Source organism: Chelonia mydas, chromosome 1 (assembly GCF_015237465.2).
Source record: "Chelonia mydas isolate rCheMyd1 chromosome 1, rCheMyd1.pri.v2, whole genome shotgun sequence".
NCBI lineage: Eukaryota > Metazoa > Chordata > Testudines > Cheloniidae > Chelonia > Chelonia mydas.
The window spans coordinates 189,790,530-189,806,770 of NC_057849.1; the positions used below are offsets into that span (position 1 = coordinate 189,790,530).

At 43.2% G+C, this 16,241-nt stretch overlaps 1 protein-coding gene across 7 annotated transcripts in view; it reads left to right on the forward strand.

Annotated features, from left to right (window-relative positions):
- The window catches only part of IFT57 (intraflagellar transport 57), a 40,866-nt gene that overhangs the window by 12,722 nt on the left and 11,903 nt on the right, over positions 1-16,241 (forward strand). For 3 of the 7 annotated variants that reach the window (XM_037907569.2, XM_037907579.2, XM_037907557.2), the window contains exons 3-10: positions 43-161; positions 1,168-1,258; positions 4,096-4,164; positions 4,725-4,847; positions 8,842-8,913; positions 13,460-13,591; positions 14,732-14,794; positions 15,090-15,152. In XM_037907569.2, coding sequence (XP_037763497.1) covers positions 43-161; positions 1,168-1,258; positions 4,096-4,164; positions 4,725-4,847; positions 8,842-8,913; positions 13,460-13,591; positions 14,732-14,794; positions 15,090-15,152 — 732 coding nt within the window. The other 4 variants (XM_037907597.2, XM_037907559.2, XM_043538522.1 and 1 more) reach the window with 2 other exon arrangements.

Genomic DNA, 16,241 nt, shown 5'->3' on the forward strand with positions numbered 1-16,241 from the left:
TTCGTAATTGCTGGCCAGTGATCTTGTATTTGTTTGTTGTAGGGGAGGTCTGTGGATTTTCCTCCTTCAAAGTTAAAGGCAGGTTATGGAGAGCAAGCATGTTATGTTCTTGATTGTTTAGCTGAAGAAGCCTTGAAACATACTGACTTTAGCTGGAAAAGGTATAGTGTACTTATAAGAATCCCCCTGTATAACTTGTTTTCAAATGAACAAATGCTAATTGTACAGGATGACAGACCTTGTGTACCATTAATGAAGCCAGAACAAATAAGTGTTAAATCTTTATTTGTAGTTACACAGGCTCAAAAGATTAGTTCAGTCAAGCTTGTAACAGTAGGACAAATGAATTCCAAATGCACTACCACTCAATTTGGTGGAGTTACACCAGAGCTGAATTTGGACAATTTTTTTTTCTTTTCATTTAACTAGATTAGATTAGCTGGGTTAGTTTAAATGCTCTCGTTTATCTTCCTCTATAGTATTATCTTTTGCTAGTCAAACACTTGGGTAGTGACCTATTGATTGATGTCTTGTTATAACCTCTCAATACCTAATTTCTGACTCTTTCAATGGTAAGTAAAGTAAACTTTAGTGTCTAGATGCAATTAAACAATAAGATCAGTACATATTGTGATGAGAAGGAAAATTTGGGAGAAAGGTGAGCAGAGAGGAATTTCCAAGAAGTGAAATTTTGTTTAAAAACACTTAAAAAAAAAATCCTTAATTTGGCTCTGAAATGGTACCGAGGAAATGAATTTAATGACTAACATATACTATTTACTATTATGTATCGCTAAAACATTGTCAATAAGACAAAAATTAATCTGTAGTGACTCATGTGACTTAATCTTAAAAGATTCAAGCAAGTGAAAATGAATCTGAACCTAATCCCTAGGTGTCTTCACAAGAGAGAAACTGTACTGTTTGGCATAATAGTGAATCTATGTATTGAGTTCTAAGGCTAGACTAGTCAAATTTTTTCAGGTCAAGTCTGTAATGTGTTGTGTCTATGTAAATTCCTCATCACTGTGCTTCATTATACCTGGGCATAGTCAGCATCCATAACTCTCTCCTAATAATTTTGTTTGTTTATAATTCTTCTTGAGAAGTACATTTATTGTTTGTTTTGAAAGCTGTAATGTTCTGAGAACATGTATGTTATTTCAGACCAGCATACCCAACAGAGGAGCTAGAAGAAGAAGCAATAACAGAAGATGATGCAGAATTGACACTTAATAAACTGGAGGAAGAAATTGAGGTAGGTCCATATGATTTTTTCCAGTTATACTTCTCAACAGTGAGCTTTTTGTTCTAGTGTTCTTTATTTTATTGTTTTGTTATTGTCCACGCCCTCATCTTTTTTCCCCTAGACTTTCCTGTGTTGTCAGCTCCTCTTTACTTCCTCTTGTTCTCATTTTAATTTAATTTAATTTAGAGCATAGTGCTCTAGACTGTAAACCTGGCAGAGCATCTGTCTTTATCTGCATGTACAAGTATTGTAAAGCATCATAGACATTTATGGTGGTATAGAAATAAATACATTATTTACTATGGGACTGAATCCTGAGGTGCTTTGTTTCTACTGAGGCAAACTCTTATTGATGTTAATTGGAGTTTTTGTTTGAGCAAGGACTTCAGGAACTGGCCTATTGCTAAAAAGTCACACACCACTTCACAAATGCAGGGCCCAATCCTAAAACCCTTATTTACACAAATAGTCTAGAAACCTAAACGTGAGTTGTGGAATAAGATATATTTCTTGAATGAAGCATTTGCAACCTGAGTCCAATCCAACTCCAAATGAAGTCTTTCCACAGACTTGAATTATTAGTAGTACTCAAAAAGAAAAACAGTGCATACAGAGGTAGACCTTGTACATTTTAATTATTTCTGTTGTAAATGGTTTCTGTGCTGATTTACTTTGGTGTTTCTTTTTCTGTTAAGATGGAAAATTCCTATCACCTAGTTACAATAATCTTTATATTTAGGAAGGCTGCATTGTTAACAAAAGATTGTGACACCTGGACTTAAGATGTACAAATGTATTTTTAATTTCTGCTGATGGATGGATGTTGAGTGGCTGTTTGGTTGCTAAAGGTCTTTTTCATTCAGATATTTTTATAGGACTTGAGTATAATTTTCCATAAACTGGTGGTATGACATCATCACAGGATCTTTTCACCTGGATGAGATCATGTCAGCATCTTCAAAAGTGGCCTCCATTCTGTGTTTTTGATTTTCTCGGAGTCATGGATATGCAGCCTCTGTGGCATGCAAACATTGAATATTTTTTTTAATTGCTGGCTTAAGCAGTACTTTTCCCAAATATGATGCTAGCTAAACATGAGCTAACTCAAACATGTGTTAGCCTGGCACCTGATTTGTCAAAAGGCATTGGAGAGAGGTGAGGCCAGGCTGAGTAAGCGCAATTCACAAGCCAAAAGAATTAAGGGTAAAGTAAAAAAGCCTCCCCTGTTGGGTCAACAAACCATTTGAGGGAAGACTTGTGTTCTTGAGACGTAAGGCCAGGCAGTCTAGGGAGAGGAAGTCAAGATATCGACTAATGTGTTATGGAAGCCTTTTGGCCAGTCTCCCTGCCCCCGGAGGACAAGGTCCAACTAGTGAGAAGTACTGTGTTAGTAACGTCATCTGACTCTTTGACTGCAGTCCCAGCTCCTATTGCAGAAGAGTCTAGAGGACTGCAAGAGTGGAAGAGTTTGCAAACCCCCGTTATCTTATGTATGGCTTTTTTTTTTCTTTTTCTTTTTCTTTTTTCCTTTTGTTTTTATTAGCTGGGAGACATCCCAGCCTTACCTTCTTTAATCTTAAGGTGGGAAAGTGTGGTTGTATAGGTGCATGTGTGTATGAGTATCCATAAAATCTACACAGGGAAGGCACAAGAAAGAAAGTTCCGCAGATTTTAAAAAATCCTAAACTCAGCCTCCTAGGTGTTCAGTAAAAGTGTGTTCTGTGTCTGAGAATCCTAAGAAACTTAACCTGTCAGCTGTAAACTGTTAAGAATTGTCAGACTTCTACTCACTGGAGTATTTTGTTGAGGTTGTGTGATCTATGTTGGTGGCGAGGAATACCACACAGTTGAAATCTAAGGAGGAATCTTATATTTGACTTTGAGGTTGTGGTTTAGAAGACTTTAATCAATAATTTGGTTTCAGTTATAAAATATTCAGCCAGCTCTAAATTTTGATTTCATTGCCAATGGTAAAACTCCTTAGTTGGGGTTTTTACCAATGGAAAACCACGTCCTTAGATTCCTTTTGGAATTATAAGGAATATTTGTTATATTAATGTAATGATTTAATTCCAATCCAATATACTTTAACTTTTAATTCAGTTTAGTAGTGTTAATAGTTTAGTTTTAGTGATGCTTTCTTGATTTTAAGTGTAATCGTTTTAATAAAATTTATAAAACTGGTACTGAATCATATTTCTTTTAATAAGTAACAAGGGTGAAGACTCCTTGGGGAATATTAGCTGGTCGATCCTAAAACCCCAGTTTAGCCTTTGGTTCTCGCAGCTATTATTATTTATTTTTTATTATTTATATTATGGTAGTGCTCAGTCACAGACCAGACCCTCACTGTGTTATATGCTGTACAAATATATGTCAAAAAACAGTCCCTGCCTGGCAGAGCTTAAAGGATTGTGCCTAACGATCAAATTTTGCACTGGCGTGAAGTATAGATTTAGTCATTTGCACCAATACTAAACTGATCCTTGGAGTAGATCTGCCTTGTGTATGTTGATGTAAGATATTGTGTCACTTGTTGAGCTGAATGGAATGTAACTTCCGTTTGACAAATGAATTAAAGCTGTGGTTTTTCAAGAGTCTTGGGAACTGGACACCCAGCTCCCTTATTTTCCCCTTAAAATCCCAGCTAAAATCTAACTTCTATAAAAGAAACATACTACCCAAAGATGCTGCATCATATGAATTTTGATAAACATATGCTGTACTTTCAAAAACTACATGATATTTTACAAAAACTTGAAAAATATTTTGTTCTGCTTCAGGAAAAGCTGAAGGAAAATAATGCAATATTTACTAATGAAATGTTTTGCAACGTTTCTTTTAAGGAAGAAGAGACAGACAATGAAGAGAACTTTATTGATCTGAACGTTCTAAAGGCACAAACCTATAGATCAGTAAGTTATTACCTATTAGCACCCTGATAAAGTATAGCAGATCTTAACATCTTAAACTATAACTTATTTACATCGGTTTTACAATTTATTATGAATAAAGGCTGTCACTTGATTTTCATCTGAAAATCTTAATATAATATAAATATCAAAAATATACTAACTATAGAGGACCAACTTATTTTAAAAGACACAAATACATCAGGTTTCTAAACTGCAGAATCTCTTAAAGTTATACAAATCTTGAAGAATCAGCTTCCAAGAACTTAAATAGCACCTTGTTTCTATGTACGTATTTTTTTTTAATTGGGTCTGAAATAGTTTCATGTCTGTTATCTTACTGGTAATGCTTTACTCATTCATTTTAATACTTAGTAAAATCAGATAAGATGTTTTAAATCCTAATACTTACAGGTTCAAAGAAACAACAATAAATCATAAAATAATATAAATCAAATAGTTGTAAATTTTCCTAACCATGAATATTTCTCCCTGTTCTGAATGTCTTAAGCCATTGTAACTTGATCACCTAGCAATTGTTTTCTATTGAAATGTTTGTTTAGGATATGAATGAATCCACAAAACAAGAAGAGATTTTAGAGTCCACAATCGATGCAGCAGAGTGGAACCTGGAAGTGGAACGTGTTCTTCCACAACTGAAAGTTACAATCAGAACTGACAATAAGGTGTGTAAGAGCATGTGTATGTTTTGGTATAAATGAATTGAATAAGCAGTTTATGATGAATATCTGCCATTTTTATATATCCCAGTATTTAAAAAACACTGAATAGTTTACAGTGAGATGTTCCAAAACTACCTGTAGCTTGTTGTCCCCAGCAAGAGATCTGAGAGAGAGAGAATTATTTATTTTAATGTTTTTCTAACATTCTACAGTAATTTATACTATACTAATATCAGAGCATTTCAGTCATTTGCTAATGTGTAATTTAATTCCAGTGGAAACTTTTTAAAACATGGAAAACAGTTTTCAGATTGAACCTTTAATTTAGCTTGTAATAAAAGGTTTTTTTGGGACAGTTACAGAAATACAGCAAACACATGGAGTACTATTGGATGGTACGTTTGTGTCAGCCACATGAGAGATGTAGATTCTAGTTCAGAGGTGGGCAAACTACGGCCTGCGGGACTGTCCTGCCTGGCCTTTGAGCTCCTGGCCGGGGAGGCTCACCCCCGGCCCCATCTCCTATGTCCCCCTTCTCCTGTAGTGACGCTGCGCACGGGCAGCGTGGCTGGCTCCATCCCGGCAGTGGGGCTGTGAGCTCCTGCCGCTCTGAGAGGCATGGTAAGGGGGCAGCAGTGGGGAGGGTTGGGTAGGGGGTTCCGGGGGCCAGTCAGGGAGCAGGGGGTGGTTGGATGGGGTAGAGGTTCTGCAGGGGGGGGCTGTCAGGAGTTGGGGAACAGTGGGAGTTGGATAGGGTGTGGGAGGCTGGGGGGCCTATCAGGGAGCGGGGTTGTGGATAGGGGTCGGGGCAGTCAGGGGACAGGGAGCAGGGGAGGTTGGATAGGGGGCGAGGTCCTCGGGGGCGTGTCAGGGGGCGGGGGTGTGGATAGGGGTCGGGGGATAGTCAGGGGACGGGGAGCAGGGGGGGTTGGATGGGAGTGAGGTCCTGGGGGGCCTGTCAGGGAGCAGGAGTGTGGATAGGGGTCGGGGGGGCAGTCAGGAGATAGAGAGCAAGGGGGGGTTGGATAGGTGTGGGAGACCTGGGGAGCCTGTCAGGGGGCGGGGGTGAGGATAGGGGGAAGGGCAGTCGGGACAGGGAGCGGGGGGGTTAGATGGGGGTGGGATCCCGGGCGGGTGGTGGTTAGGGGCAGGGGATTTTGGGAGGGGGCGGTTAGGGGACAAGGAGTGTGGGGGGGGGTGGATGGGTTGGAGGTTCTGAGGGGGGCTGTCAGGGGGTGGATGGGGGCGGGGGCCAGGCTGTTTGGGGGGCACAGCCTTCCCTACCCAGTCCTCCGTACAGTTTCGCACCCTGATGTGGCCCTTGGGCCAAAAAGTTTGCCCACCCCTGTTCTAGTTCCAGCTCTGCTACAAACGTTTCTAAGTTTGGGTCACCTCTGTCTGGTCCTCAGCCCATTTATTAAATGACAAAGGGGAGCATGGTATCTGTCTACTGTAGGGGAATGAAGCCTTGCTAAATGTGAGCTGTGAAGTGTAGAATTTTGTTAAAGCCAATCAGTGCAAGAGTCTAGACTACAATGCATGATCTGCTGGTTCCCAACCCAGAGCACTATCTCCCATGTTAAACACAGGAGGAAGAGGATTCATTGTCCCAGTGTCTATGCTTTAGTGCTCTGAGAGCTTCCCTAACTGGAGGCAGGTCTCCTTTCCTATCTGGCTTCTCCCACTCAGTAGTATAAAGAAGAGCATTACACTTCATACTCTCTACAATTTCCTAAGTTATGCATACACATTCAGAACCAGTGGAAGATTTGGCAGATTATGAACAGAGTGTGTTATAAAATAAATAGTACAGGAACTCCTCACTTAACGGCGTCCCAGTTAACGTGGTTTCGTTCCTGATCTATGAGGGAACAAACTCATTTAAAGTTGCTCAGTGCTCCCTTATAAGGTCTTTTGGCAGCTGCCTGCTTTGTCCACTGCTGGCAGAATTCTCTGGAAGAGAAGCCCCTCCTTGTGGGGATTAGAACCAAAGGGGGCCGGAACACCCCCACCTCCATCAGCTCCCCTCAATCCCCTGTAAGGTATATGGCTGGGCAACTTTCCAGCAGCAGTTCAGGTGGCCCTCCCCCACTGCAGTGCTGCTCCTACCCTGCCCTCTGAATTGGAGCTGCTCCTCGGAGCTTCCTGCTTGCTGGGGGAGGAGGGGAGAGAGGTGCTGATATCAGGATGTCCCCCTGCTCCTGCCCCCCGCTCCGTACCCCCAAAGCGGAGGAGGGGGACAAGGCTCAGGGACAGAAAGGAGGGAGCTTGTTGGAAGCTGTTGCTTCCTGTCTGAATTGGCTGATCTGCTTAAAAGGGCAAGGTACTTAAAGTAGGGTCAGTGTACTTAAAGGGACAATGCACATCTCTCTGTCTCTCTCTCTCTCACTCATGCATGCACCCCTCAGCACTTTGGAAAGTCAGCACCTGTGTAGCTATGCATGTGCTGTCAGGAGGAGGGAGTGGTGCGCTCCAGCTGGATAGCGTGGGCTCATCATGTTCAGTTTTTGCAGGGAAGTGTTTGTAGCTACTGCCCTGCATCTGTTGTGTTTCCTCCCTTCTGCCTCAGTCCATGCTGCCTTGTAGAGTGTGAGGCTACATTAACTACAGCGTATTAACCCTTGAGGGCTCAGCCGAGTGCTAGTTCATCATTTAGCAGCAAGGCATTCCCTGGGAAATATCCCACCCTCTTACTCCACCACCTCAACCAAGCTTCATAATCATTCATTGTTGTGTACAATATGAAACGGTTTGTTTAAAATTGTTTAAAACTTATACTGTACATAATATCTTTTGTCTGGTGAAAAAAATGTCCCTGGACCTAAATTCCCGTCCACCCCCCATTTACATTAATTCTTATGAGGAAATTGGATTCGCTTAACATTGTTTCGCATAAAGTTGCATTTTTCAGGAACATAACTACAACGTTAAGTGAGGAGTTAGTGTATGTGCAAATCCAAAGTACTTCTTAACAAAAAACCAGAACAACCCAATCCTGTAAATTTGACATCACAACCAATTTTCACCAAACCAACAAAAAGACACATTTTTTTAAGGTCTGCTGCCAAACTTTAAGCCTCTACTACCTGGCAGTGTAAAATTCATCTTTTCTTTTTGCAGCCTTTGCCTAATTTCTGAACAGATTGTGTTGGACATGAGCAAGATTATAGGCAATAAGCCTCAGAGGTGTAACAGCTGCTAGAGGTGTGATTTGTGCTGGTCTCATCCCATATAGGCACCAATCTAGCAAAACACTGAAGCACACGTGTATTCTCATTGAAGTTAGTGCGGCTACTCATGCTTAAAGTATTTTGCCACATTGGGCCATGGTTTGGTGTGCGGATTTTAGAAAACGGAGTAATATTTTATAAGGTATTTTTCTCAGATCTATATGTCATTTATGTATGTTTGCTGTCATCTGTACATTTTTCTTCCCCCCCCTTTCTTTCCGCTACCCTTACAAAGAAGGGGGTTAGGTAATCTTGCTTTTTCATTTCCTTCCTCTCTTCTCCTGATGACTCTGGAGGTGAATTGGAAAGGGAAGATCTGACCATCTGAACATTGGCAGGTCTTTTGACATTTTAGCTATGCCTTCTTTCTCTGCCTGAGACCTAGCAGAGCTCATGGAGTTGTAATCAATAGTCTCAATATTTGTGCCTGGAAGGCCCCATCACAATGTTTTGTAGCAGAAGAACTTTAATGAAGATCAAATACACTCCAGAGAGTATGGCCTCAGACATGTTCAGTATTTGGTTTTGGACATGAATGTCACAGTGTGACATTTAAGAGTCTGATAAATTACTTCACCATAAAGCAGCTGCCTGAAGGGATGGAATATGGCAGCTGTGCAACTGCACACAGCAACAGTACTCAATGGATATGGGCAGGTAGGACAATAGCTTTGAGTCACATACAAGCCTCTTTAGTTCTTTCATGCTTATGCTGTTACCTGAATTTATAATCTAGACATTTTATTATCTTTCTGATGTATTGTTAGGATTGGAGAATCCACATAGATCAAATGCATCAGCACAAAGATGGAATCGAATCTGCTTTAAAAGAGACGAGGGTATGTCTTGTACATTCAGAGTACTCTACTGGTCTTCCAGCATTTTTTTAACTGCCGTCTTTGCCCTGGTCTACACTACGAGTTTAGGTCGAATTTAGCAGCGTTAGATGGATTTAACCCTGCACCCGTCCACACAATGAAGCCATTTTTGTCGACCTAAAGGGCTCTTAAAATTGATTTCTGTACTCCTCCCCGACGAGGGGATTAGCGCTGAAATCGACATTGCCGGGTCGAATTTGGGTTAGTGTGGACGCAATTTGACAGTATTGGCCTCCAGGAGCTATCCCAGAGTGTTCCATTATGACCGCTCTGGACAGCACTTTCAACTCAGATGCACTAGCCAGGTACACAGGAACAGCACCGGGAACTTTTGAATTTCATTTCCTGTTTGGTCAGCGTGGCGAGGTCATCAGCAGAGGTGACCATGCAGTCCCAGAATCGCAAAAGAGCTCCAGCATGGACCAAACGGGAGGTACTGGATCTGATCGCTGTATGGGGAGACTAATCCGTGCTATCAGAACTCCGTTCCAAAAGACGAAATGCCAAAATATTTGAAAAAATCTCCAAGGGCATGAAGGATAGAGGCTATAACAGGGACCCGCAGCAGTGCCGCGTGAAACTTAAAGGAGCTCAGGCAAGCCTACCAAAAATCCAAAGAGGCAAACGGATGCTCCGGGTCAGACCCACAGACATGCCGCTTCTATGATGAGCTGCATGCAATTCTAGGGGATGCCCCTACCACTACCCCACCCCAGTACGTGGACTCCTGCAAGGGGGGAGTCTCACACAACAGGGATGAGGATTTTGGGGATGAGGAAGATGAGGATGAAACCATTCTCCCTGATAGCCAGGAACTGTTTATCACCCTGGAGCCAGTACCCTCCCAACCCCCCCAAGGTGGGCTCCCGGACCTTGGAAGGCAGAGAAGGCACCTCTGGTGAGTGTACCTTTGTAAATATAATACATGGTTTAAAAGCAAGCGTGTTTAATGATTAATTTGCCCTGAAGACTTGGGATGCGTTTGCGGCCAATACAGCTACTGGAAAAGTCTGTTAACGTGTCTGGGGATGGAGCAGAAATCCTCCAGGGACATCTCCATGAAGCTCTCCTGGAGGTACTCCCAAAGCCTTTGCAAAAGGGGGTTTCTGGGGAGGGCAGCCTTATTCCATCCTCCATGGTAGGACACTTAACCATGCCAGGCCAGTAGCACGTAGTCTGGAATCATTGCATAACAAAGCATGGCAGCATATGGTCCCGGTGTTTTGCTGGCATTCAAGCAACACCCGGTCTTTATCTCTCTGTGTTATCCTCAGGAGAGTGATACCATTCATGGTCACATGGTTGAAATAGGGGAATTTTATTAAGGGGACATTCAGAGGTGGCCATTCCTGCTGGGCTGTTTGCCTGGGGCTGAAAAGAAATCCTCCCCACTGTTAGCCACGCGGTGGGGGGAGGGGTGAAGCGATCATCCCAGAGAATTGGGAGGGGTGAGAGGTGACCTTGTACCAAAAGCACATGTGCTATGTCACGTGAACAGCTTGGTTCACCATGAAAGAGTCTACCCATTGTTCTCTAAAATGTGTCTTTTTAAATACTACCCTCCTTTTTTTTCCTCCTGCAGCTGCAAATGTTTCAACACTCCCCCTATCATCTCCGTCCCAGAGGCTAGCGCAGATAAGAAGGTGAAAAAACTGCACTCGCAATGAAATATTCTCTGAGATCATGCAGTCCTCCCGCACTGAAAGAGCTCAGCAGAATGTGTGGAGGCAAGCAATGTCAGAGTCCAGGAAAGCACAAAATGAACGCGAGGAGAGGTGGCGGGATCAAGATGATAGGTGGTGGCAGCGTGATGAGAGGAGGCAGGATGCAATGCTGAGGCTACTGGAGGATCAAACTGATATGCTCCAGCGTATGGTTGAGCTGCAGGAAAGGCATCAGGAGCACAGACCACCGCTGCAGCCCCTGTGTAACCAACTGCCTTCCTCCTCAAGTTCCATAGCCTCCTCACACAGACACCCAAGAACGTTGCGGGGGGGGCCCTCTGGGCACCCAACCACTCCACCCCAGAGGACTGACCAAGCAACAGAAGGCTGGCATTCAATAAGTTTTGAAGTGCAGTGTGGCCTTGTTCTTCCCTCCTCCACCACCCCACCCAGTGCTTCCCTCCTTCCCCAGCCCTCCTGGACTATCCTGGCAGTTATCCCCCATTTGTGTGATGAATTAATAAAGAATGCATGAATTTGAAACAACAATGACTTTATTGCCTCTGCAAGCGGTGATCGAAGGGGGGAGGTCAGCTGGCTTACAGGGAAGTAGAGTGAACCAAGGGGGCGGGTTTCCATCAAGGAGAAACAAACAGAACTGTCACACCATATCCTGGTCAGCCATGAAACTGGTTTTCAAAGCTTCTCTGATGTACAGCGCGCCCTGCTATGCTCTTTTAACTGCCCTGGTGTCTGGCTGCGCATAATCAGCGGCCAGGCGATTAGCCTCAACCTCCCACCTCACCATAAACGTCTCCCCCTTACTCTTACAGATATTGTGGAGCATGCAGCAAGCAGTAATAACAATGGGAATATTGGTTTCGCTGAGGTCTAACCGAAAGTAGAAAATCATATGTTACTGGAAAGTAAGTCCCTTGCTGCAGCTGTTGAAACAGACCAGACCAGAGTTCCTGAAGATGCGAGCGTCATGTACCTTTCCCAGCCATCCCACACTGATGTTGGTGAAACGTCCCTTGTGATCCACCAGTGCGTGCAGCACCACTGAAAAGTACCCCTTTCGGTTTATGTACTGGCTGCCAAGGTGGTCCGGTCCCGGGATATGGGTTCCGTCTGTCGACCCACCACAGTTAGGGAATCCCATTGCAGCAAAGCCATCCACTATGACCTGCACTTTTCCCAGAGTCACTAACCTTGATAGCAGCAGCTCAGTGATTGTGTTGGCTGCTTGGATCACAGCAGCCCCCACAGTGGATTTGCCCACTCCAAATTGATTCCCGACTGACTGGTAGCTGTCTGGCGTTGCAAGGTTCTAGAAGGCGATCACCACTCGCTTGTGAACTGTAACGGTTGCTCTCATCTTGGTATTCTTGCTCTTCAGTTCTATGAAAGTGCCCTTACGCATGCAAAAGTTTTGCAGCCACTGGGAATCATCCCAGACCCGCAACACTATGCGGTCCCACCAATCTGTGCTTGTTTCCCGGGCTCAGAATCGGCATTCCACAGCATGAGCCTGTCCCATTGCCACCAGGATGTCCAATTTGCATGGGGCTCGTGCTTTGAGAGAAGTCTGTGTCCATGTCCTCATCACTCTCGTCACCGCGCTGCCGTCGCCTCCTCGCCTGCTTTTGCAGGTTCTGGTTCTGAACATACTGCAGGATAATGCACGAGGTGTTTACAATGCTCATAACTGCCGCGGTGATCTGAGCGGGCTCCATGCTTGCCGTGGTATGGCATCTGCAGGAGAGCAGAGTTGCAGCAGAAGCAGTGGCTGATGACGGATGCCACGAGAATAGATATTTATAGAGAACGACAAGAGGACCTGCGAGGTGGATTCATGAGAGCAGAGTTAAAGCGGAAGCAGTGGTTCGATGGTGGCGGTTAGCAGTACTACTGCACCATCTGCTTAAAGCAGTATGGCGTCCGCACGGAAAAAAGGCGCGAAACAATTGTCTGCCGTTGCTTTCACAGAGGGAGAGGTGACTGACGACATGTACCCAAAACCACCCACGACAATGTTTTTGCCCCATCAGGCATTGGGAGCTTAACCCAGAATTCCAATGGGTGGTGGAGACTGCGGAAACTGTGGGATAGCTACCCAGAGTGCAAAGCTCTGAAAGTCAACACTAGCCACAGTACTGTGGATGTACTCCGCCGACTTAATGCGCTTAGTGAGGGGACACACAATCGACTATATAAAATTGCTTCCTAAAAAATCAACTTCTATAAATTCGACCTAATTTCGTAGTGTTAGACATACCCTTTGATATATATTAATTGTTTGATTCAGTTTCTGGGATTGTTTTACAGCACTATGAAGAAATGCAACAAATATGATCGAGGGCTGGCAGGATTGACAAAGGACAAATTATTGTAAAGTTGTATAATTTGTCCAAGGATAAGTAATGGGGGACATAGCTGACTACAAGTATTTGAAGTGGGTACATCCTGAAAATGGAGAGGAATTATTAAAGACTATACTGTGGTGGGTACTTCTTAATAATCAGAGGGAATTTTAAAAAGGAAAAATTAGCTAAATACTGTAGTCAGAATAACTTTCTGACAGTGAGACTTATTAGACTGGAATAATCTTAAGGGAAATGGTAGAAGCACCATATCTTGAGAAATTTGAATCTGGGCTAAACTAAACACTAGAAAACCTTATCATAGGTGCAGTCCTGCATTGGCCATAGGCCAAGTGTCTTAGTAATTCTTTTCCATCTCAGACTCCTATGTTTCAATATCCTTTCTGAATTAGAGGAATTTTAACAGTGTTCATACATTACATACAAAATATAATCTTACCACAGAATATCGTTTTCTAGGGTTACCTTGACAAACTTCATAGTGAAATCAGTAGGACCCTTGAAAAGGTCAACAGTCGGGAAAAGTACCTCAACAATCAGTTGGAGCATTTGGTTCAGGAATATCGTACAGCACAAGCCCAGCTGAGTGAGGTAATGCACTGACCCATTGCTGTTGCTTTTTGTCGGGCTGAGTTGTCTACAGTATGGCCCAAGGATCAAGTACAGCCTGCAGAGTCTACATCTACTTTCTCCCTCTGACTGTAGGTAGAAGACAAAGGCCTGGATGCACAAAAGGAGTTGGATGTGGTGATTCTGAGCATCACATCTAACTTTTAGGCACCTAGAAAATCAGTGTGATAACAAAGTCTGAGTTCCTGTGCAATGACTGGGGGAAAAGGGGTCATCTTAGACTGTGAACCATAAAAACTAGAATGTTAACTAATGGTAGATGCCGATGTATGCTAAGCCCTACCCATCATATAAATATAGGCACCCAAATCCAAGTTACAGAGAGTTACCTAATGATTCTCCATCTTCCAGAGTTAGGCACCTGTGCCATTTTAGCAAGAAGCCAGGTGAGGACTAGAACTTCCCTCATAAATTTTAGCTCAGTGGTTAGGGTACTCACCTAGGATGTGGGAGGCCCCCTGTTCAAGTTCCCCTCCCTCCATCTGAGGAGGGTGAGAAGGGATTTAAACAGGAATCTGCTAGCTCTTAGGTGGGTGCCCTGACCATTGGGCTCTGGGCTAATCTGGTGGGGGGCTCTCAATCTTTCAATCAGTGATTAGAGTAACCGGAGCAGGGGGATTGAACCCTGGCTCTACCACATCCCAGGTCAGTGCTCTCACCACCAGGCTACAGAGTTGTCATTATGCTTATGCTGTCATTGTTGTGTGTATTCCCTCTCTTTCTCTAGCCCAAATGATTCTTTAATTATTTGTACTCAAAGCAACAGTTTCAACAGGAGAGGCAACAGTTTCAACAGTTTCAACATCCACGCATCCCATAGTGCAATAGTTAGGGCACTCACCTGGGGTAGGGGGTGTCATACCTGTTAAAACCCCTCTTCCCCCTCAGGCAGAGATGGGACTCAAACTGAGGGTCTCCCACATTCCAGGTGAGTACCCTAACTACAGGGCTTAAAGTTATGAGAGAGCTCCTCCTCCTCGTCCCTGCCTCCCCCTGGGTGGTTTGTGTGAACTTGCCTGTGGGCCCAATCCAGCACATGGATGTGGTAGAGGTGCAGTTAAACCCAGAATGGTGACAGGTTAATTTCCTCTTTTGAGAAAGAGGGCCTGGGGTTCAGGACTGCTGAGTTCCATCCCAATTCTGACAAACTCACTGTGGTCTTGGGTAAGGCACTTGCACTCTCTGTGCTTCTGTTTACGCACCTGTTAATAACTAATAAAACTTACTTCCCTCACATGAGTGTTGTGATCTTTAATTGCCATTTGTTAAGGTGCTTTGAGATTCTTGAATGATAGACATTGCAAACTCTCCCTCACACTCCATTGATTTCATTGGCACTGCATGCATGAATGAGGATTTCCAGAATTGGGATCTAAAAGAGCAACTATTATAATAAATTCTCTAATTAGTATGTATGCTTCTGTTTTGTCAATAATACAGAAAGTGTTCTCTCTTCCAGGCCAAAGAGAAATACCAGCAGGGAAGTGGAGGAGTAACAGAAAGGACTAGAACTCTTTCTGAGGTAGAATATATTTTCACATAATTTGTGTTATGGTCTTAATTCTCAAAAGAGCTCCAATCTTTCATGCATTGTTTTCTAACTTTTAAAATAGTCCACTGTGCATAGTCATTTGACACTGGGGTTTACCATTGTATGAAATAAACTTTTTCATATGAAGTACTTTTCATATCAATGTTTAGAATTTGTTCATTTCGTGAAAGTGGTTTAGAACTGTGAGCCCAGGATTGAGAGAGAGATTCCAAAATTTTAATCCCAGCTCTGCTACTGATTCTATCTGTGAGGTGGGCAAGCTACTAAAGATCTCCCCCGTAGTTTTCCTCATCTCTAAGGAGAATAATATATAAATATATAAAATAAAATATGGATTTTACCTGTCTCATTAGGGCTATTGAGGATTAATCAGTCAGTGTTTGTAAAGTGCTTTGAAGATGAGAAAATCCTAAATTTTATTATTTATAATTATTCAAAAAGTTAATATTTGGTACAGTGGGCCAAAAAATTTCCAATAAAAGGTTTTTGTCAGAAGACCTGGTTTTTTCTTGAATTTTTCTGATGGAAAATGTCAATTTCAGTGACATTTTTTTATTTATCTGAAGCAATATTTTGAAACCAAGTATTTTAAAACCGGTATCAAGTGGAGTGCCCCAAGGGTCGGTCCTGGGACCAGTTTTGTTCAATATCTTCATTAATGATCTGGAGGATGGTGTGGATTGCACCCTTAGCAAGTTTGCAGATGACACTAAACTGGGAGGAGTGGTAGATACGCTGGAGGGTAGGGATAGGATACAGAGGGACCTGGGCCAAAAGAAATCTGATGAGGTTCAACCAGGACAAGTGCAGAGTCGTGCACTTAGGACGGAAGAATTCCATGCACCGCTACAGACTAGAATGGCTTGGCAGCAGTTCTGCAGAAAAGGACCTAGGGGTTACAGTGGATGAGAAGCTGGATATAAGTCAACAGTGTGCCCTTGTTACCAAGAAGGCTAATGGCATTTTGGGGTGTATAAGTAGGGGCATTGCCAGCAGATCGAGGGACGTGATCATTCCCCTCTATTCGACATTGGTGAGGCCTCATCTGGAGTACTGTGT